The 23046-nt window shown below is 33.1% G+C and overlaps 1 protein-coding gene across 4 annotated transcripts in view; it reads left to right on the top strand.

The window, feature by feature from the left end:
* CSMD3 (CUB and Sushi multiple domains 3) overlaps nucleotides 1-23046 on the top strand; it is a 618429-nt gene that overhangs the window by 394119 nt on the left and 201264 nt on the right. For all 4 annotated transcript variants that reach the window (XM_017806514.1, XM_017806517.1, XM_017806516.1 and 1 more), the window contains 4 exons: nucleotides 3716-3931; nucleotides 4592-4780; nucleotides 14696-14865; nucleotides 22803-22959. In XM_017806514.1, the coding sequence (XP_017662003.1) occupies nucleotides 3716-3931; nucleotides 4592-4780; nucleotides 14696-14865; nucleotides 22803-22959 (732 nt within the window). The remainder of the gene's footprint in view (nucleotides 1-3715; nucleotides 3932-4591; nucleotides 4781-14695; nucleotides 14866-22802; nucleotides 22960-23046) is intronic.

Here is a 23046-nt window from a genome sequence, read left to right as displayed (position 1 = left end):
CTTCTATTACATAATAGCAGGCATTTAAATGCATAGATTTAGTTAAAATATGTATTTGACATCTGGATATGATGTATTGCTAGGAAAAACAGTTTCTGTGTTTGTATATGCTGTTCTAAATAACATAATATGCAATATAAGTATGTGTGGCTTTAGTTTTTCTTTTACAAATGTATCTAAAGTTTTAGAATTCTGAAATGATTTTTCATTTGTGTTCATGTGGACAGACATGATGATTCTTGAGTGTCCATTAAAATTTGATATAATTTTCTTTTATTTTTTTAAAATTTGTTAGCTAGAGAATGGAACGTGTTTTAAATACAGTTAATATTTTGTTAATTGCTATTATTTATGAAGAGGAAAGGAAACATCTATCATGGCAATAATTATTACATTTTGTCTGCAATTAACAGGCAATTCAATATATGGTGAAATGAAATCTGTAGAGTATCAGTGGTATGTTTTATACCATTTATTAGTAGAACAGTTAATTTACCCATCCCCCAACAGTTGGATTGTAATACTGAGAAGTGACATTTTAGAGTGTTATGTCTTCCTGTCTTCATTTCAGATTTTAAATATTCCCCTTATAAAGAAAGGGGCACGTGAGGCAGAATAAGAAGGAATGTACCTGAGCAAATCTTTTAAAATTCTTCCCAGGAGAAGACACAATCTGTCACACAGCATATATTAATGTGATTAGAATATTTTCTAAAGAAAAATAATTTGTACTGCTACTGCTGGGATATACCTTTGGGTTTTGCTTAGAAATGTCATGGCAATGTGGAAAATTGATTGAAACATTGCCTTGAGTTAAACCTTGAGTGTGGTGTTTGAACAATACTCAGTGAAGCTCAGCTGTGATTCACAGGAATTTCATTATTTTGGGTTACTACCATGAAATTTTCTTTGGCATTTCTGATTTTGTTGTGGCAGTATACTTGCATGCATAAAGGAGGCCAAAATTAACTTGAAGTGCAACACACACAACAAATATGACCTCTCATTCTGTATATATCTCAGGGTTTTTTAAGAGCTCTCTTTTCATGTAGGATCAGCACCGATCCTATATAAAAATAAGTTAAAAACCCCCAGACATTTAAGAGTTTATCAATTCCAAATCTAAATTTATATACATTAGCTCAAAAGATATGCAACCTAATCTCAATTCCAAAATTCTGTGTGTGATTTTTGCCAATTTATTGTCACACAATCTGGGAGAATAAAAAGGGTGATCAAATCAGATGAATGGCTTTGCTCATGTAATTAGTAAATTAAGAATTTTTTTAAATCCAGAACAAGTTTTTTTGATAACTTAATTTTTCCTAAGCAGAAAATGCAATCCCATCTGGTAATTTCTATATCAGTTCTACTAAGTAAGGATGTGTTTTTCGGGGTCTGGTGGAGTATGTGATGTGTGTGGAGTTATAAGAAGAGAAGATGTCTACTTGAAAAGGATGAATAGTTCTTCCATCTCTTTAAAAGGTCTCCGTAGATAGGTAGAGGTCTCCAAGATCCAAGGGATTTCTCTCATTGCTCCCAGCTGTATGTCCAGCTGATCACAAAACTAAACATGTATTCCAAAGACGCCAATATCTACATATGTATGGATGGCTGGTCACACAGACTAACACGGATAGAGACAAGAGTCATATTGGCACCCACAGAAACACCAACAGCCCTGAAACGGACATGAAAACCACAGGCTACCAAATCCTGTTTCTGTGTTTGGGTCGATGGGAAAAGGAGTTTGCCAGAAGTGACACAGACTCACACACGCACATGCATGTGCTCCTACAACCTTCCATATCCTGACCTAGGAGCTGGACCCCAGATCCCACTCCTACCACGTGCTGCCCACCCTGTGACCGATGGCCCTTTTTCCAGCTGGCCCTGATCTCATTCTGCTCACCAGGCAATCCATACTAATGTTCACTAGTGGTCACACACGTGCTCACACTCTGGACAGAAGACACACTTGCACACCAGTCAGGAACAGAAAGTAATAGAGGACAGGCTACAGTGGTTAGGTGCAGGGATTAGTGAGAGAGGATTAACCCTATCTCTATTTCCACACTTTTTTCTCTCTTAACTAGCATGATCCACACCGTTATCTTCCTTTGGCCCTCAACCTACCACAAAAAGTTTCGCAGTCTCTGACTTCCATTTAAAAAAAAAGTCTCATCTTCACTTTTACGTAATCTCACAAATTCCCTGTAATAGTCCACAGTATTCTAATTTTTATGAGACTGAAGGCAATATTCTTTCCCCCATTGTAATTACTTACTAAGTTCTGATTGAAGAACTTTAAGATTACAGTGATACATTTAATTTCTCATCAGTCAGAAACTGAAGAATTCTGGTCTTTGTTAGTATCTCCACTAAATCCTGCTCATTAAAGCTTACGCATGAGTGTATACCATTCATTACTTCCCTCATTTCTTGTCTTTGCTTCCTGTACTGAGAGGTCCTTGGCTATGTTCATAAACCAAGTGTCCTTGTATTCCAGATACCCTTACAAGCTGTATTTCTTAGGTGTGATTGAGTTGCATTAACGTAAATATTTAATGCAATTCAGATAACCTCAAAAATACTGTAAAAAAACCACTATAAGACAATTGTGCTGAGAGCTTCTAAAGCTGCATGTGAAGTCCTGAGATTTCTGTGCTTAGACAACTGAGTCAAGCACAGTATATATAGCTTGGGTTTTGCTACCCTGTTTGGGCAGCTGGGAGCTGGTGGTAGTGGGAGGAGTGAGAGTGGTGCAGTGTTGAGGATTGTAGGCAGGGGAAATATTTGTTTGCTTTTTAATTAAATTATGTCTGATATTAAAAATCTGTTGTACATGAGAGTACCCAAAGATCTTCATCTACCATGTTAATCTGCAATCACATGAATGGATCTTACTAAGTATAACATCATCAGATATGTTTGACAGAGCCTGAATCATTGGTTTATAACTGTCATGATAAAACTGAAAACGATATTACACTTGAGGTCTCAGTAATCATTTAAACTAGCTAATGGATTCCCCTGTTTCTTTTTCTTGGCTTTTCTGTGCATTCTGCTCGGAGATCATGGTTAGATTGTCAGTTAAAAATGCAAAAGTGATTTAATCGTGTGTCTTGATCTTTAAGTCTCTTTATTGCTATTGTGTTATTATGATATATCTTCCTTTCTAAATGTGTGATTTATGTCTGATAGTTGGCAAAAACTCATACTGTTGACATATGCCACATCTTATTAAGAGACCTCCCTTTTTTAGGTGAAAGTGCTGCTGCTACTGTAAGTGCCATTAGAATATAATGTAATATATTTTATAACCTTTCCTTTCACTGCTGCTGTGCAAGGATACTGATGACTGCAAGAAATAAGGTTAATCTTTCCCATTCCACCATAAACAGTTTGTAGTTTTGAGCATACATAGTGCATCATTGGATTTTACACAAAAATTCAAGCATACATCTCTGAATTCTAGAAATCAAACATCCGTATTTTGCAGCTAAAGGCAAAAGTGAAAGTGGTGTCAAAACAAAAAGACCTCTTGCAAAGATTTTTTAACTCTAAAATCTGGAGAGATGCTAATTTTTAGAAAATTCAGATTATCCTAATTTTCTGAACAATACAATAATGAAATGCATGAATTTTAACCTTAGCTGAATTACATTGATGTTAATAGGGTGATATGTAAATCTAATTCTACTTTTTCTAATAGGAGTGCAGTTCACCTTCTACACCTTTCACCTGGAGGATCACCATGACTACTTACTAATAACAGAGAATGGCAGTTTCACACAGCCATTAGCACGTCTGACTGGCTCAGAGCTTCCTTCACCAATCAATGCTGGTCTCTATGGAAATTTCCGGGCTCAATTGCGCTTTATTTCAGATTTTTCAATATCGTATGAAGGATTTAATATTTCTTTCTCTGGTAAGGACATACCTATAATACCTGGCTCCTGAAAAAGTTGATGGTTTGGTTTGGGTTTTTTTTGTTTGTTTGGTTGGTTTTTTTCTGTATTTTATATAAAGAAAAAAAAGGTTAAAAAATGAAGTGATTTTAGTGAATACATATACTGAATAATTAAATTATATAAGCTGTTTCCTAAGCACAATAATTTCAAAGCAAGCAAACCTGTCTCTGTAGAGGCAGAGGACACATTTCTGCTACAGGATAAATAAGATAGCAGTAAACTAACTGTAAGATACTTTATCAAGTGAGGGGAGGAAACAGAACTAGTCTAATTTCAGCTACTGAAGTTCCAGATGATCCAAAGTGTCAGTTATTTAGGGTTGTGCTGTGCCATTGTTTTAGTTTGTTTTATATACCTGAGATATTTGTGGCTCTTACAAGAGTGATAAATAATGTTGGTTTATGTATCTTAAAAACATTGTGAATGTATTAATTTGTCTTACTTTTTGATGTAATATAATTGTCCATTTAACATTCACACATTCATTTTGTTTTAAAACCTGGAGTCTGTGTTGATAGGTGGAAATATAGAGAAATTACCAGACTGCAAGATTACAAATATGACTAGTAGAACACGTGTTCTCACTTGTACAAACTGACTTGCTCTCTTATTTTCAGAGTATAATCTTGAACCTTGTGAAGATCCTGGGATCCCACAATTTGGTAACAGAATAGGATTTAATTTTGGAGTGGGAGATATTCTGACATTCTCCTGTTCTTCTGGATATCGTTTAGAAGGAGCTTCAGAGGTTATTTGTCTTGGTGGTGGACGACGAGTATGGAGTGCACCTCTTCCAAGGTGTGTGGGTACGTGGTCAGCTGCTTTCATTTGCTTGTACGTGTAGTCATTGTCCATGGACTTGCAGATTTACAGCATGGAAAAGCATGGTAATGCACCTCTTACTTTTTAATGTACTCTCATATCCTCCATATCTCCTTAGTAAATTTTTTTTTTAACTTTTTTGTAATATATTTAGTATTATAACTATCAGTGGACTTCATACTCTATGTTTGAAAGCAATTCAAATTGTGGGCACAATGCTTACTCTTCTTATTTTGATTAATAGATTAGGAAACCTGGGTAAAAATTAAAATCAGCATTTACCTGTTCAAATGTCTAATAATTGATTTATTTTTTTTTTACCAATGCAAGTTTCCAAGTTATACCTGGGTTACAAAATTATGTAAATGTAGTTAGAACACTTAGACCAGATTTATTTCATAAAACTAAGTCCATGTATAGAAGTACAGTCAACATGTCCTTCCTATACAAGAACCATATCCTCAGAATATCCTTAGAACAGTTGTTCTGGTTTTAAAATTATAGCTAAGATAACTGAGAGGAAACACTTTCTAATGGTTCCTAGCACTCTCCACTCACTGTAGGGGTAGCCTATCTATGTAGCTTTGACTAGGAGCTTAGCTTTTAATAGCTAGAGAATATTGTTTGAGCTGAATTCTTCCAAAATTATTTACTTTTCAGTTCTGTTGAGAACTGTTAAAACAAGATCTCTAAAAAGTAGGATAGTTACTTAAGCATCTGTATTAGTTTTAATTTATTTGAGTATATATTTTTGAAATTTCTTAAGGAGTATGTGCTGTATGGAAAGTTTTACACATGAAAACATCCGTATCACTGTGCATTTGAAATATTTTATTTTTTCATACTAAATTGTATGATAGTAAAACATAAATGTCTTTCAGATGCTGATTGTATAATATCTATGGATTGTTTCTGTGCTTCTTCTTATTAATTTTTAGTCACTGTGTCATAATTTTTGTGTCCAAACTATTTCTATGCTTACCTTGGTATAAGAAAAAATATGAATTTAGCATTTATGTATGCACCTACAGAAGAGAAGGTTTAGAAGCTGAGTCAGAGCAATAGATGAATAAAAGTTATTTTTATGTTGGGGTTGATAAATTTGAACCAACAGAATAATAATGAATGCATGCACAGTCATGAAGAGAGGCTAAATTTCAGTGATACATTTCTGGAAGTGTTAGTATACTGCAAACAAATTGGTAAATTATTAGTAAAGGGGAACTTACACAGCAGCATAAATGAAAAAAAAAAATGTTATTTAGGTTTCATGGCATAGAAAATAGTGTTTATGTTTGCATGTTGGGTGGGGAGAAGAGAAAACCTATGATATAAGGAATAAATTATTTTCTAGTTGACGTACTTTCTCCTTACCTTTGAAAGATAGTCTCGACTAGAATGACTTAATCAACAATTTTCCCCCCATAAGTATCAAGCCTTTGTCAATTTTGTGCTTAATTTATATGCTGTAATAATGATAATAATGGAATCCAAATAAGTAGAGATTAGAAATTCCTGTTGACCGCTTATATTGGATTTAAAGTTTATGCATTGTTATGGTTGCTCAAGCTTGGCATTTTCTGTCAAAGTGATTAAGGAGCTTGAATACTTCTGATGTCATCTACATTTTCACAGGCACACAACATCAACTGGGAACCAACCACTGCTCATAGTATTTGTGTTCAGCTTGTCAAGACAAGAATAAAATGCAAGAAAGACAGATAAAAGAGAAGAAGTTTAGTGGAAGGCCAGGCATCCCTTTCTGGATACAAGGGCCAATGCGCTGAGTCTTGAAATAGGGTAGTCAATCATAATCAATTCTAAACCAAATATTTTGCCAGTGAATTAGAAACTGTCTTTCCTTTTCTTATTGAGAAGCTGGATAAATATTTTTATTTATTAATTAATGTTATAATTATTCATTTTATGAAGTTTTTTCAAAATATTTTGACTTAAGAAATGAAATTTTGAAATTAAGATTCAATAAATGAAAAAGTAATGTTCAAATAGCAGACAAATTTTTTTTACTGAATTTTTAAAGCTGACTTGCTTAAATGATGGCATTATCGCTATTCCATCAGGCTTGATGTTGTACTGAAACGATTTTTACATCAAGTTTTTTTTCTAAAAAAGCATAAAGATCTTTCATATTTCTGTCCACCATATGATGATTCAGCACATTCTGGGGTAGATGTCTGTAGTTACTCATGAGCAAGCACTTTTTGGTGATAGCTGAAAACACTGGCGTATTATCCATAATGTTTTGATTCATAAATCTAAAACACCCACAGTATGAGTCATGATGAATTAACTCCAACACAGCCAACAGTACAAACTGTTAATAAATGGATGTATCTAATGATTAAAGAAAAGAGTCCATAATCTTTAAATTGCTTGCTTTGAACTTCTCCATGGACAGTGAAAAAATTTCTCTTTTTGACTCTAAATAATAGATTCTTAAAAAAAAATACTTCTAGTAAGTATGAATGCTTGTTTACTTTTGGCTTTTTATAGAAGGAAAATCTATAGTCTTAAGGAATCAAGATTTTCATCAATGTGGTAGTGGTTAGGCTCCAGCTTGTAACATAGAGCAGAGGTCTCATCTTAAGTTTGTGAATATGGAATTGTTTTTGTAGAGTGGTAGTGCCTCTGAAATGGTTCTGATGCATTCAGAGTTCAGGTGTCTTTGCCTCCTTATCTTTTTAATTTTCTATGCCATAGTTAGATTACAAGAAACTAGTTTGAATTTTCCCGTAACTGTGTTACAGACAAGAAAAAACAAGAGAAATTGTTGTTGCTTTCAAAGGAAAAATAATGAAATAGATAAAATTAAACTTTTCTTATAATCAGTAATGGAATGGATATGATTAAAGATCTGTTTGAATACTGTCACTCCTTTGTTTCTTGGTTTATTTTCATGCCATATTCAAATGATAACCAAAGGCAGTGTTCACACTCAGCACACACACTGTTTTCTTGGAATTACTTCTCTTTCCAGTGAAATGTAGAAAGTGGTCTCTACTATGACAAGATTTCTTCTGTCTTCATAGCTGCCCAACGGTATCAGGCCTTTTCCTTTGTCCATCTTTGAGCTGTACAATTTCTTTCCAGTCTAATAAACCGTAACTGGAAGACATTGACTTTAAGGCTTTTTTTTTTTCTTTTGCTCATATGTTACTTACACTTATATTTCTCCTTATCACATTTTCTGTCCATTTTTCTCAGTAGGTCCTAAACAGTCTCTGGTGTTCTGAACTTACAGATTTAAAGGAACTACGACCCTTGCAAATATAAAAACCAGACAAAGAAACATAGAAAATCTACAGGCAAATTAATTAATTTCTATAATGTTGGATACTTTTCAGATAATATTTTGCTGGTAAAGATTTTTGCCAACATGTTCACTGATGTAGTTTCTTTGCCAAGCTCAAGTTAGGGTATTTTTCAGGGAATATCTGGGGAGGGAAAAAAAATATTTTAAAGGTTCTATTGTATGAGAGAAAAAATAAATTCAGTGTTGACTAAAGCACAGTTATGCAACCAATGAAGTGAAAGTTCTACATCAGATACGTCTGTAGTAAGCTCCTTAATTAGCAGGACAGCTATTAGCTACCCTCTGCACATCTTATTCCATATACCATTAGAGTCTTGCTGCATAGCTCTATCCATTTCTGTGCATACAAAAAATTTTAGGCAAAGGTTATTTTTAATATATTTTGTTTGGAAAAATGTCCTTTTGCTAGTTTTGAGATTTCTTTTAATATGAGGAGTGCCTTAGCAGCATGAAGGCTGAGTTTAAGGGCTGTGATATCCACTTACAAATGTAATTGATTCATCTCAGAACAAACTAATCCTAATCTTTCTTCTGTTTGTAAGAAGTAAAATTATTCCTTTAAATATTTCTCCTATCATATCCTAATATGTTGTATGTCTGTTATTTTCTTCAGGGATAGGCTATCCTGAAAAAAGCAAAATACAGTCATTGAGGGCTCACCAAATGTTAGTGTAATAGCATTATATTGTGATAAGCACTTTCTTAATATTTCTCATGTATTTTAATATTTTACATCAAGTTTTAACTGAAATTTTCACTATGTTCCAGCAGGTCTTGAGTTATTTTGTGGAGTTTTTTTTCCTCCATTTTTTTTGTGCTTTGGGATAATTTTTTTGTGTGGTTTTCTATAAGAATGTTAGGCTATTTTAAAGAAAAATCATTGGTACTTTAAATTGTCCTAATATAGAATATGGATTTGTTAATACAGTTTACCTTGTTAATACTAACACAGAAGCTTGTTTGTCACGCTCTTTCTTTATCATCCTTTGGTCAAATGCAGTGCAGGAGCATATTGTTTAAACTATTTGGGACTCCTCCGCATTTCTTGTCAACTGGAGTATGTAATTCTTTATAAGAAAGGTTTATTTTATATTTGACCACTGGCCATTTGACCATTGATGTAGAACCATCATCTTGCTGTAAAAATATGTGTAGGTTTTAAGTACTGGATCTTCACAGATCTGGAAATACTGTCTTTCATTAAAACATAAATAATGTAGTCATAAAGCAGCTAAAGAAGTATTTGCAAAGCATATTGAAAGTAAGTTTAATACACAAACAGCCACATGAATCTTTTGATGTTCAGATGAACTCTAATGTAATACATATGCTGCAGATACGTAATAAGAAATCGCTGTTATTAATTTTTGTCTCTATGAAAGGAAGTCTTGTATTTTTGAACAATATGAAATAAAAGTAATCCCACCATTCCCACTTATTGAAGAAGACAATGTTCTTTTCATTTTCTTCATCAGCATATGGTTCCTTGTACCTAACGCTGTTAATACAAAAACCATCTGGAAAACTTGTGATGGCCTTATAACTCATGCTATTCACAGAAAGAAATCTTCAGTAACAACCTAAGCCTTTCAGGATTTCCATGTTATCCTCTGTTTTGCTGCCTTGTTTTGACAAGAGTCTATTTTCCAGTTTGTGCCAGGCGTCAGTTGAAAAGGTAGAAATTCTAAAGGCTAACAGCTTTATAAGATACAGTTTGTTGAGCACTGAATTTAGATACAGTGTCTGAAGTAACTGTTGATTTACAGTCTAATACAAAGTTTCTTAAAGATAAAATCCTTTTTAGAATGCTTCCACTTACTTGTCCAGTCAAGCTGTTGCAATACAAAGTCTCCTAACCAAGAGATAACATCTTTTCAAAACACAGAGCTGCTAGATGAAGCTCTTATCTTTTGATTCCAAGGAATTGTATTGAAGAAAATTTCGCTCTGGCTGAATTTCAATCTGTAGGAGCACATCATCTTTTTTTATTGATAATTATTTATGTAAAGAATTGCAATATTCTCCTAATATTTATTTTTTTTAAAAGCCATTCAATTCATTGAAGCATTGTGTCCAAATGGTTAAGTTACCCAATCAGATGCATTTTTTTCCTTGGTTACACTAACAGTGACATTTTACATGATTACAGAATTTAAATACACTAATAAACAACAGTTTATTACTCATCTGCGTTATTATGGAAATATCCAGTAAAGGCACATTCATAGCTAGAAGTGTATTTATTATAAATATCTCACCACATAAGTTTTTACCTTTCATTATTTTTCTTTGAGTTTTTATTTTCCCTTCTAATACTAAAATGATTCTATATTTCTGCCAAAGTTCAGAAACAGTGGTTTAATTCAATCTTACTATTACATCCTTGTACTTTATGTAAGGCTGATTAAAAGTCTTTGGGAAAACATAGCTGGATGTGAAATATTTTTCCATATTACTTTTTTTTCTATAAGACGAGCGTGTAGCATAGGTTCTAAGTTTCAGCTGAAGCAAGTGGATTTTTTAAAAAACCCAAAATATTGTAGTTAAAACAACATAAATTTCATTTCTGTTGAACAGGGAATGCTACTAAAATGAAATATTAAGGCAGTAATAATATATTTGTAATTTCTGGTAATAGCTCTAATTATGTTTTAAAGGATGGTTACAGACTCTCTGCTCCTCTGTACATTTTCCCTTACTCTGAAATAAGGTTTTGTTACTTCTTTTCTCCCTTCTGTGTTTCCCTCTTTACACATTTTCCCTTTATTTTTTACTGGTTTGCCTCTCTTTTTATCTGTAATGCCTGCTAAAATTATTTTTCCAAACACTTTAAATCACGTATGTTTAATATTTGAATTTATTTTAAACTTAAGAAATTGGTTAACATTATTTTTTCCTAACACTTTTTTACTCAGCACATAATTGCACGTAGAAAAGTTATGGTCTCTTTCTATTTGTGCTCTAGTATTAACATCAAAGAATAGAAGGAAACTGTAGGTTACATGAAGTTCCATGTAATTTTAGACAGCCTGTTCATGTTTATAGATAGAAGTGGAGATTGGCAGATAGAACTATCAATGGTATAGTTTGGGAGGTCTTATAATACTAATTGAGTATCTTACCAGTTTGATTCAGCACTTATTCAGAAATATACTCCTCGGGTTTTTTTGTATGTGTGTGTCTGTTTGATTCTTTGTAGTTAGTTGTTTTGTTGTGGTTTTTTAAGTCATAATTTGCTCTGGCAGGAGGCAAGAAGAAAAGCTGGGAACTAACTGTTGATTTTGTCAGAATTCCTCTGAGAAGCGTACGAAGGAGCCACTGTTGTAGGCTACACTGTGTGCTTCCATGGAACTGTGGTGATAGAACCGAATGCTATGGGAGAAATTCTATTACACTGTGGTTTTCAAGACTGCTGCTGCTAAACTAGCTTTCTTGTCTGCTAACACAGGGGTTGCAATCATACAAAGAGTCACAGAATAGTTTGAGTTGGAAGGGACCTTTGAATATCATGTAGTGCATCCCTTTGTCATGGGTAGGAATACTTTTCATTAGATCAGGTTGCTCAAAGCCTCACCCAGCCTGACTTTGAACACTTCCAGGTACAGGGTATCCACAACTCAAAACACAATACTATCTCTCTAAATTTAGAAAATTCAAATCAGATTGATAAATATTCTGACATGAAAATATTCCTTGTTTGTAACAGAAAATCTAGCATGATTCTGAAATATTAGTTAAAAATCTCCTAACAGTTAGCTCTCCACTGGGATCAGATTTTTAAAAACTGCTTTGAATTATAGTTCTGATATAACCTAGGGTTGTTGGATCAACTTAATACAATAATTACCTTATGCCTTTTGGCTCTTATATCTCTTTGTAATTGGAAAAGATATCTCACAAACTTGAAATTACAATCATCTTACTCCTTCATGTTATAATTCAAAGTGACCTGTGCATCTTCAGAGTAAGCAAATACCCATTTATCTGAGAATGAAATAAAAGGATAGATGTGATCATGTGGACTAGGAGGTTTTCCACTTCTGCCTAGAGTATGTGTATCCAACTATTCTAAGAGAAAGTAATGAATTATTTGTGTACTTGTTCTGTATCGCTGAATTGAAAATAGTCATCAAACATTTGTTCTGCTTTGATCTGTACCTGGTTTGGCTTTCTGCACAACATTTGCTTTAGCAATACAGAAAGCATAGTTAATCAAGTTGGTTGGGATTTTTTTTTTTGTCATTTGTGGTACAAAATTCATGTAAAAAGATATATATTTCAGTATCCTGAATGTTGCTAAAAGAAGTCTGGGATGGGAATTATAATAATATTAATAAAAAATAAAAGGTTTTAGAATACACACCATCATTTTTTTAAGCATTTTTTCAAATCATTAAAAGTACCACATAGTTTTGCAAAACAAAGTGTCTTATTTTGTGTAATTATAAACTAATGAAATTCCTGGGTTAAAATAGCTGAAGTACATTCTCATAAGACTGGGTAAAATAAATAGCAAGAATATTGAAATGATCCTGAAAAAAAACATAAACCCCAAAAATTTAGTGTTACAGTTAAATTTAAAATTAATTTCAGTCTGTTAAAAGAGAGGAAATACTCCTGTGCTTGCACTATATTGCCACATTTCATCATCATGGCTAGGTTTTGCAAACGAAGATTTAGGAAGGCTCTATCCACGTTTGTTACAGGCACGCTGGTGGCTTATGAGGCCAATACGAGATAGACATATCCGATTGCAAAAGGCACAGCAGAAAGACTCCTTAGGTGTTGTATTCAGCAGGATACGATTCTTTCTGCGTTGTCTTTTCTCCTCGAGAGTGATCCTGCATGCGTTCTCAAAGGAAACAGCAGCATTGTAGATGGTGTGTCTCCAGGCCTCCCAATTGGAGGCCAGAGCAGACCAGTTATGATGATCAATATGGCCAAGGCTGAGATGTTGTTTCAGGGAGTCCTTGTATCTTTTCATCGGGGCTCCTCTCTTGCAGCATCCGGAGGCAAGTTCACTGTAAAGCAAGATCTTAGGGAGGCGGTGGTCCTTCATCCTTGAGATGTGCCCTGCCCAGCCCAGCTGTGTTCTCAGCAACATGGCCTCAATGCTAGTGACTGCTGCTTGTTCTAGAACAGATGTATTGGTCACATAATCTGACCAGTGGATGTTTAGGATTGTACGGAGGCAGCGTTGATGGAAGCGTTCTAGGAGACACGGGTGGTGGCGGTAGACGACCCATGATTCAGAACTGTATAAGAGAGTAGACAACACTATGGCTCTGTAAACACTGATCTTGGTGCTTTTCTTCAAGTGTTTATTACGCCATACTCTTTTACGCTTTATGCTGATGACGCTGCCCTTGTTGCCCACACAGAAGCAGCTCTGCAGTGTTTAACATCCTGCTTTGCAGATGCTGCTGAGCTCTTTGGGCTGGAAGTCAGCTTAAAGAAGATGGAAGTCCTCTACCAACCTGCACCTCAGGAAGCCTTCCATCATTTCCATATCACCATTGGCCAGTCAGAGCTTAAATCAGTCCAGCAGTTTACCTACCTAGGTAGCCTCATCTCCTCAGATGGTAAGATTGATGGGGAGATAGACAACAGGTTAGCAAAGGCATATAGTGCCTTTGGAAAACTCTATAAAAGAGTATGGCGTAATAAACACTTGAAGAAAAGCACCAAGATCAGTGTTTACAGAGCCATAGTGCTGTCTACTCTCTTAAACGGTTCCAAATCATGGGTCGTCTGCTGCCACATATCAGTATAAAAAGTGAAGGAACGAATTGTAATAGTTTCTCAGTGTTTATTAAAATATCTGATGCAAAATGCCTGCTACTTAATTGCCAAAATCTTGAATTATAAGGTTTACTTTTTGGAATAATATCAGTATTACTTGGGAATACTTTTTTATTTTTATTTTTAAATCTTAAATCTATTTGATTTGTTTGGGTTTTTTTCCTCCAAAGTTATGTTTTTCTACTTCTTTATTCTTGTAATAATTTTTTTTCTATATTCATCTGGTAGAAATAACATAGTTATTTTTCAGCTGTACCACTGACTATGTTAGTTATTTTAATAAATTACTATTAGAGAAAAAAAATCTTTTTTCGTTAATCTATGTGAAAATATATGTATCTGCATGTATGTATATTTATGCACGTGCATGCATATATAAATAAATGTGCATATAAATTTCTAGAATTCTTTTATTTTCATTTAATTTGCAAATCTTTATGAATTTCTGTGTTGGAGAACTTAAATATATTTCCTCCATAATAAAATTCAAGAAAGATCCTTTAAAACATTATAATTATGAAATGTGCACTGTTATGGTTTTAAGTCTTCATGTTTTTTAACATTCATTTATTAAAGTGTTGAAATAGAAATATTCTTGCAGCCTCCAATCACTATCATGATCATATACTTAGAACTGGATTTTAGATATTAATAAATGTTATTAATTTTGAATCAGGTCACATTAACATTACCATTATCAACATTACTAAAAATATTTATGTGTTTTATTAAAATATGCCTTAACATTTTCTTTTAATTGCAGCTGAATGTGGAGCATCCACAACAAATAATGAAGGAATCTTATTGTCACCCAATTATCCTCTTAACTATGAAAACAACCATGAATGTATTTATAGCATTCAGGTACAAGCAGGGAAAGGAATCAATATTTCTGCCAGAACATTTCACTTAGCCCAAGGAGATGTTCTTAAGGTATGTAATCATGTAACTTATCTTGTAGTTCCTCATATCACTGAAATTTATCTGTGATAGTACAGTATCAGGTAAGTTGATATTAAGCATCTCTTAGAAAATATGTTTCTCAACAGGTTCTATTTTTAAAAAGGTAAAAATTAGACAACCTGAGGTGGCTCAATAATCTGTTTCTTAAAAAATCATTTTCTGACCACAAATAATTAAAGAGATGTAAATCATAAACCTAATGTTGCCTTAGTGTGTATTTGTATTCTATTTTTAGTGTTTAATATTAATCAATAACATGTTTTGATTTGTTTACTTGCTCAGTATCTTCATAACTTCAGCTGTGATCTAAACATAATAAATATAACACCCAGTACTTTTAAGCACAGCAATTACATGTGAATAGAATTTTCGCACTAAAAAAGGAAACAATAGAGGGAAAAACATGGTACTAGAGCCTACCAGAGTTTTATAGAGTGATTTCACCTTATCAACTCAGTAGCTTTTTCAGTAGATTTGTTCATAGATTTTATTACTGCACTCCAAAAAGTATATTTCCAGATGCATATATTGCTTAACCAACTACACATTTAAAGATGATGTTGATCAGGGTGAGTGCCTTTTTAGCACATACCATCTGCAATAGCACACCAATGCAATAAGATATCCATAAAGCAATTAAATAATTGTCTGATTGTTCAAATATATATCAAATGGTTAAAAAAAAAGACGTATTATGTTCTTCTTAAAACAGAAGCAAAGAAAAATAAACCTAAGGCTACTAGGTACCCAGAATGCACAGGTATGTTTATTTTATCTTGAACTCACTGCTTACTTCAGAAGCAAGTAGATACCTTTTAATTGTTACATTAATCAATATAGAAAGAATTAATTCAAAAGTTACTTAATATTTATTAATATATAGTTATATTATTACTATAAAATTATTTATTAATATTTATTTATATAGCATGGGAAAAAAACCCAAAACAACCAACCAAGTAACCAACCAACCAAAAAAGTTGTTCAATTTACCGTTAAAATATTCAGATGGTGTATTCAAGTATGTAATTTCAAAAATTTTGAAATTTCCTAATAAAGCAGAAAAATTAGTGAAGTACTGGTAAGATCTTTAAATTAACCAAAATTAGCATCAGATTTGAAGTCAGATCTTTCTTACATTTGAACTTGAATCATTATCCATTCAAGTCACTATCATATTTCTGTCCACATGTTTTATGCCCATCCAATAAAAGTATAGGGCTGCATTTTTCTCAAGACTTTTTAGGTTGAAACCATTCAACTCTATTATATTGGTTTAAAAGTTATAGAACTGTAAGGATGTTAATATAAATGTAAAGCAATTCAACTTTTTTCTTCTTTTTCTTTCTTAATCATTTAATGCACATACAATTTTGAAAGATCTATGAGTTATGATTTTTCAAGTGCCATTAGTACCATGTGCACTGCAGATGTTAAAGTTAATTCAGAGGCTTTTAAAAGAAAATTCTCCTTTAATGCTGCTACTCAATTAATGTGAAATTAAGAGTAATACATATTACTTATAGATAGAGGAAGGCCACTATTCAGCTATAAATGTCAGTGGTAAAAGTATTAGCTGTGTTTTGCAGGTGCATTTTTTAAGTGGAACTAGTATTGTGTAATTAAAGTGTTTGTTTTTTGAGTCAGCAGCCTTGAATCATAATAAGAACCTGGAGTTCCTCCCAAGCTATTAAAAGTAAAACAAACCCACCATAAAAACCAGCTACAAGAAGTACTTCTTCTTATGAAAAACTCTTTTTCAGCCTATCTGACATCACAGCAAGACAAAGGCACTTGACTTTTGATATTGTGGGAAGAAATTATATCTATGGAACCCACTGTGTCTCTTTCTACCTCCTTTCTTAGATGAAACTGTCTTAATTCTGTCACATTCTTTTTTCATGTGTTCATTTGATAGAGGAAAATTCTCCAGGAAATACATTAGCAGTCACACATTCCAAAACTTTTCTCACAGACCCAGTTCTGAAGTTTCTATTGATCCCTATTATTATTGATTACTTCTCATCTCCAGAAGCTGGAAAAGAATCAGTGGAAGATTTTGTGTGCGACTGACTTGGGAATATGCCTAACATTTATCATTAATATCTTCAAGATCAGGAAAGTAGTCTTGCTTACCCATGCATTCCCTTAGAGTGATTTGTGTTAATCCCAGTGAAATATTTTTGAAGATAAGTTTGCAGGAACTTCCTTTTATATTTGTAGATTTGGAAATGAAAATATATAAAAAGGAAGGAACTGCCTGATTTGCCTATTTTGCTGACTGTAGAGAATAAACTCTTAACTACAGGAATAGGAAATTAGGGTTATACTTTAGTTTTAAATGAATCAATAATAGTCAACAAACCTATCTAATATGTATCACTACTTTGTAAATAGAAGGAACTTAAGTTAAAAAAAAGGAAAAATTGTCATTCAATCTTACAAAAAACAGTCTTACAGAAAACAGAAAAGGGTAATATACAATTCCCCTTTAACTTTGAACTAGGGAGAGTAAGGAATTCACTGTTTTAAAATCAAGATACTTAAAACAACAACTTCCAGACAGGTCTTCCTTCCCCCAAACACAAATAAGACAACCCCATAATATTTTATAGTTAAAGCTCCGGTTTTTAGTAACCAACTTTGGTTAAGAAGTGAATAATGCATCTCTTCTCATCAGAACTGACATATGAAAATTCTGACAAATTAATCATGTACTTTGTGTTACTTTTTCTTGCAGCTAAGATTTTACATTACTAAACCTATGCAGCTAAAATTCCATTCAAAGTCTGAATAGCCTGAGTATTGTAATAAACTTTTGATATGTTCTTTAATGAAGTCATGAGGTCTGCTGCTTTCCACATGAATTAACTGACCATGGATCACATTTATATCTGACAAGCACTGTGATTGAAACAATGAAACACCAGTACTGGGAATGCAGCATTAGAGGGAAACAGCATTTTAACGCAAATAAATCACCACCCTTACTGTTACTCCATAGGCAGAGAAGGAGGAGTTCCTTTTTATCAGTTTTGAACTGGTATAGAAAAGAGGTTTCAAAGCATATAATTTGTTTGTCATTTGCTTCACTTGGCATACAATTCTCTTGTTCTCTTTCTAAAGTAACTGCTCTGGCTACTTACATTAGTGGTGCAGTTCTTGTTGGTTTTTATTTCAAACTAAAAGAAATATATAACTCCCACTACATTTTTTGAGTAGGGAAATAACCTGCTCTTGATAGTGTCACATCTTGTTTTAATATTTGTGAAAGTTACATGAAGACATATGTAGAAGATACATGAAGAATTTAAGATCTGTATGGTCATTATATGCCAATACATTTAATGTTAATCTCATAAACTCTGTAACAGTTGCTTCTTTCTATACAATTTTACTGATAACTGAGTTTGTGCACTATGTTTCCAGAATCCAGAATTTTTTAATTTAAACTACATACGTGGGAGGCAAACTAAAAAAAAAAAAATATGTTGTTTCCAAAGTATGAGAATATTTCTACCTGCTTTTTTTTCCCTGCTTTTATCTCCATCTGCCAGTTTTTCTTGTAAACTCTGTAGTCTGTGATAGCTGTAAGCAAATCCTTTGGATTTACACAGAAAGGAGCACAGTTGCTATTCTTCTTTTTGTCTGAATAGTCCATTGTTAGTGGTGAACACTTTATTTGTGTTCAAATCAGTTGAATGTAGAAAATATTCTTCTGATTCAAAGATATTTTTATATACTTCTTTATTTTATGGGGGAAAAGGTACTTTTATTAAAATTGAAGCTTGAACAAAGCTAATATGACTGTTTCTTTTCAGTAAATTTCAATATAAATAAAAATGTACCTATGCAGGGTACTAATTAATAGGTAGTTTACTGGTAATGTTTAAAAAAGAAACCAAACCTCCACCCTAAAAATTCAGCAGGCAGATTCCATTAAGTAAACATAAAATAAAAGACAGAGGAACAGAAAGTATGAAAAGGACTGAGATGGAAAAAGAACATTAGATGTTTCTGCAGATCTTTTTTATCTTTTGTAGTAGATTATGTGCTTGACCTTGTGTAGAGTGAGAGCTGACATACCAAGTGAGGTTGCATCTGTGTGGAAAAAATAGATTCAAGAATTATTTTGATACTGTAATGAAGCAATCTTTCTTTCTTCTTTTACTAGAGCACTCAGGGCAGCAACAGAAAGGTAACAGTGTGTCAGTGAAGAAAATAGAACTGGCAATCCGGATTCCCTTTTCCTGTGCTTGGCCCAGCACTCTTTGCTCTCCTGCCAAATATGGAGGATTCAGTTTTACTGCATTTGTTTGCTGTCTCATCTGTGGGCCAGATTTGAAATGTGTGCACATGATTCAGTTTTTGAGGGGGTTTGGGCAAAGACTTTGAGGGAAGGTGATTTTTGGGCCTTTTTGCTAATTTGTTTCTTAAGAATCTCCATGTTTGTTATCATAATGCTTCTAGCAATGTCATTCGGAAAACATGAGTGAGAAATAGGTAATAAATGTAGGGAACAAAAAAAACTCCCCAAAACATATGGGCCCTTTTCTGTCTTTATATTAGTGTTTCTATTTGCATGTGATATACATTTGACAGGGCGTTGACAGCCTCAGTTCTGAGCTGCTGATTTTATGTTATTTCTTCTCTTTATGAAGGCACAGATCATCATATCCATATGTCTTTTATGTTTCAATGGAAAATCTTGAAAATAGTTTGATTAAAATGCACAAATTTAATACATTCATTTCATGCTACTCTCTTGCTAAAATTTTATATAGTTAAAAAAGTTAGCAGAAAAAAGGCATTAGTTTCCATTTAAAATTTGTTGATAATGGAACCACTCAAAAGATTAACAAGGTTTATTTGCTCTCTAACTGTAAATGCAAACATAACTGCTCCTTCTCAAATTGAACATAACATCCATTAGTTCAAATCATATTTATGTAGAGTGTTCACTGTTATCATCCTTCTCTATGACATTTCAAAATATTATTGTGATATGAAGAAGTTTAACGTTATTTTGTGTCTTTACTCCTCTTCATGAATTAATCATTTAACAGATTAGGCCTTTAAATAGCTGATAAATATAGACCTCTGTTTTCTGAATAGCTTGTTACTGCTTATTCAGGCATTATACAGTCATGAATCAATTATCTTTGCACTAGTGTTACAGGATGACTTTAAGAAAAATATATCCAGCCAAATAATATTTTCATGATGATTATTCTTGGACTTATCTTTAGCACCCAAGTGACTTAAATCCAGGTCTGTTGGCAAGGCTTATAAGAAAGAATATTCCTATATTAAAAATAAGCTAACGGTGCTACCTTAAGTCATATATAATATAATTCACATTATCTCCCAGAAAAAATTATGAAGCTGAATTGCTAACTCATTCAAAATCTTTAGCTCCCACCTAGTTTTAAGAAACCTCCACCTAATTTAACAAGGTTAGAAAGAAAGTACTAGTTCTGCAAATCTCAGAAGGGTCTGTTACTACTTTCTTTGCAAGCTAAACTGTATCATTCAAATTATTCTGTAAATTTCTGTCTTTTTCTATTAAATCAAATGCACAAAAAGATGATGGGACATAAATTGAAAGTTGTACTACAAAACATGCGTTCATTTATTGTCCTAAGGGAGATCCACTGTCTCAAGAAAAGAGGTATATGTTACTCTGAATGTCTGAAAGACAGTAACCAAAAGAAAAAATTATTTCAGTTTCATGTTCAAATATATCACAAACGTGCCTCAGCCAGATGCAGTTTTCCTACTCAGAAGAATCAGTTTCAGAAGTGTTAGGGTACTTTAAATTCGGTTCCTTCATAGACATTATATAGGGTTAACAGCATTATGCAGTGGGACAGCTGGTTAGCCCACGAAGTAGAATTAGTGTTAACAAGAGATGACAGTGGACTAATGCGAAAAGTTTCATATGGTAGGACATCTAACAAAACTGGCAATGAAATAATGTGTGGGGAAATTCTAACATGAAGAAAATTTGTATCATGATGTAGCTTGTTGGAAGTTCTGGTGAGGCATTGAGAATAGTTGGTATAACTTATTAACAGCTTCCTTTGGTTAATTATTAGTGATACACACATAGCATGAAATGGATTACTCTTATAGAGTGTTTAAAAATAAAATAAATCCTGAATCCTTGGGTATTATTAGTTATACGTACCTTGGAGAAATTAGGAGAAAGAGCATCAAATTCAAGCTGGATTTTCTCTAAGTCTGTCATGATGTAATTATCTCTTTTGGATAGCTGTAATTCTCCTTAAATGGGCATTTTTCTTTCAGTTACTAAAACAAAACTAAGTACATTTCAGATTAATTTTCACGGGGGGGGAGGGGTGTTTTTTTTCGTTGTTTTGTTTTGGAGGTTTTTTTGCTTGTTTTGTAGTTGTTTTTTTTATTTTTCTGGGTTGATTACTGATCTCAGTATAGTTTTACAGAAATTTTTCAAAAACATAAGAAAACTATTTTAATACTGCTGTACGTATTTTGAAATTACTTTTTATTTGATAAGCATTAATTGCACCTTTTTTTCTTTTCTGTAATTTCTTACATTTATTCCATTTAAGGACACTGGCATTTAAATTGAACTTTGTCTGGAATTTATTTGCTTGTGTCAATAAAAAACAAGGAATGATACCAAGTAATTTTGTTATGGATCTTAAACTGCTGTACAATTATTTACTCACTGCAGATAGCTAGAAATCACTTATTTGTTTTATTTCAGCATATGATTAAATGTAAAGTCTTTGTTATTACTAAAGACATGAGGATTTCTGGAAAATAGGATTTATGTGTGTGAGTCATTCTCACAGATAGGGAACAGGCATTGTAATACTTCACATTCACTTTGTTGCCTTACTACTATTGCTGGTGTATTTGATTTAGTTCTGATGAAGATTCCTGTTTACAAATGCAAGCTTTAATTAAATTTCTTATTAATACAATTAGAACTGCAGACAATTTCATATTTTTTACCAGTTTTACAATTTTCCTATATTGCAATGTGAAAATTATTTGGAGGTCGATTTACTGATTTGTAAGTGAAATTTTTTGTAAACCCCATTTATCAAAGTTTTAGTTGTTTTAGAAGTCACTAAATAAATCCTACGGGACATAATGAATGGGTTAGTGATTATTGTGAAGTTATAGGTTTTTACAGGAGTTACAGGAATCCAACAACCTGTGATGCTTTAAAGCAATCAAATTTGTAGGGAAATTTGCTGAGAATTATTAAAAAGATTGTTCTATATATTTAGTATCTGATGAAAGTTTCTGGTTCAAATGTGCAAAAGAACAATACTCGAAGAAAAATAAACAATAAAAGTGCTGTATTCCAATTTACATATAGATTACATTACTCTTTCAACTTACAGAAGCAGTTGCTAAATTTATTTCCTACTCTCCTTTTACTTTATAGTTATATTTGAACCTCTCTTCACATCGAAGAGAGCCACCGAAGGTTTAGATAAGCCAAAACTGGAGATATGTGAGCTTTTCTGTTATGCCATCTCAGTGACTTGAGGCAGATACAGCTACACAAAACAGGTGTTTGTTGATAGGCTGTGATCAACATTACCTTACTGACAGTGAAAGAGAAAACACAAATTGAAACAGACTGAGATGATATGGCACCTCTGCCCACTTCTACTGTTATGCAAAAAAGGAATTGACATATTTTAAACTCTGCAATTGAAAAATCACCAGAATTAAGTCAACTTAAGAGAGTCAAATAATATATCCACATAGTACTTTGGGTTGACTGGCAATAGATCTCCCTTGGCAGAGTTATCCTCCCTCTAAATGGAGATGTACAGAATTGTTTTGTAAATAAAATGGAGCTTTTTTTTCTTCATAACTGTAAAATTCACATTTTTTTACAGATCTATGATGGTAAAGACAACACTGCTCACCTGCTGGGAGCATATACTGGGGCATCATTAAGAGGCCTGACACTAAGTAGTACTTCAAATCATTTGTGGTTGGAATTTAACTCAGACACAGAGGGCACCGATGAAGGTTTTCAGCTTGTGTATACCAGTAAGTATTCGAGAAAACAGTAGTAATAGACTTATGCTTTTAAAGGAATGAAAATCATAAGATGAAAATGCAGTTAAATGACAAATA

This window comes from Lepidothrix coronata, unplaced genomic scaffold (assembly GCF_001604755.1).
Source record: "Lepidothrix coronata isolate B3197 unplaced genomic scaffold, Lepidothrix_coronata-1.0 Scaffold15, whole genome shotgun sequence".
Lineage (NCBI taxonomy): Eukaryota > Metazoa > Chordata > Aves > Passeriformes > Pipridae > Lepidothrix > Lepidothrix coronata.
The sequence above is the reverse complement of the archived record's forward strand: the minus strand, read 5'-3'. Positions and strand labels throughout refer to the sequence as shown.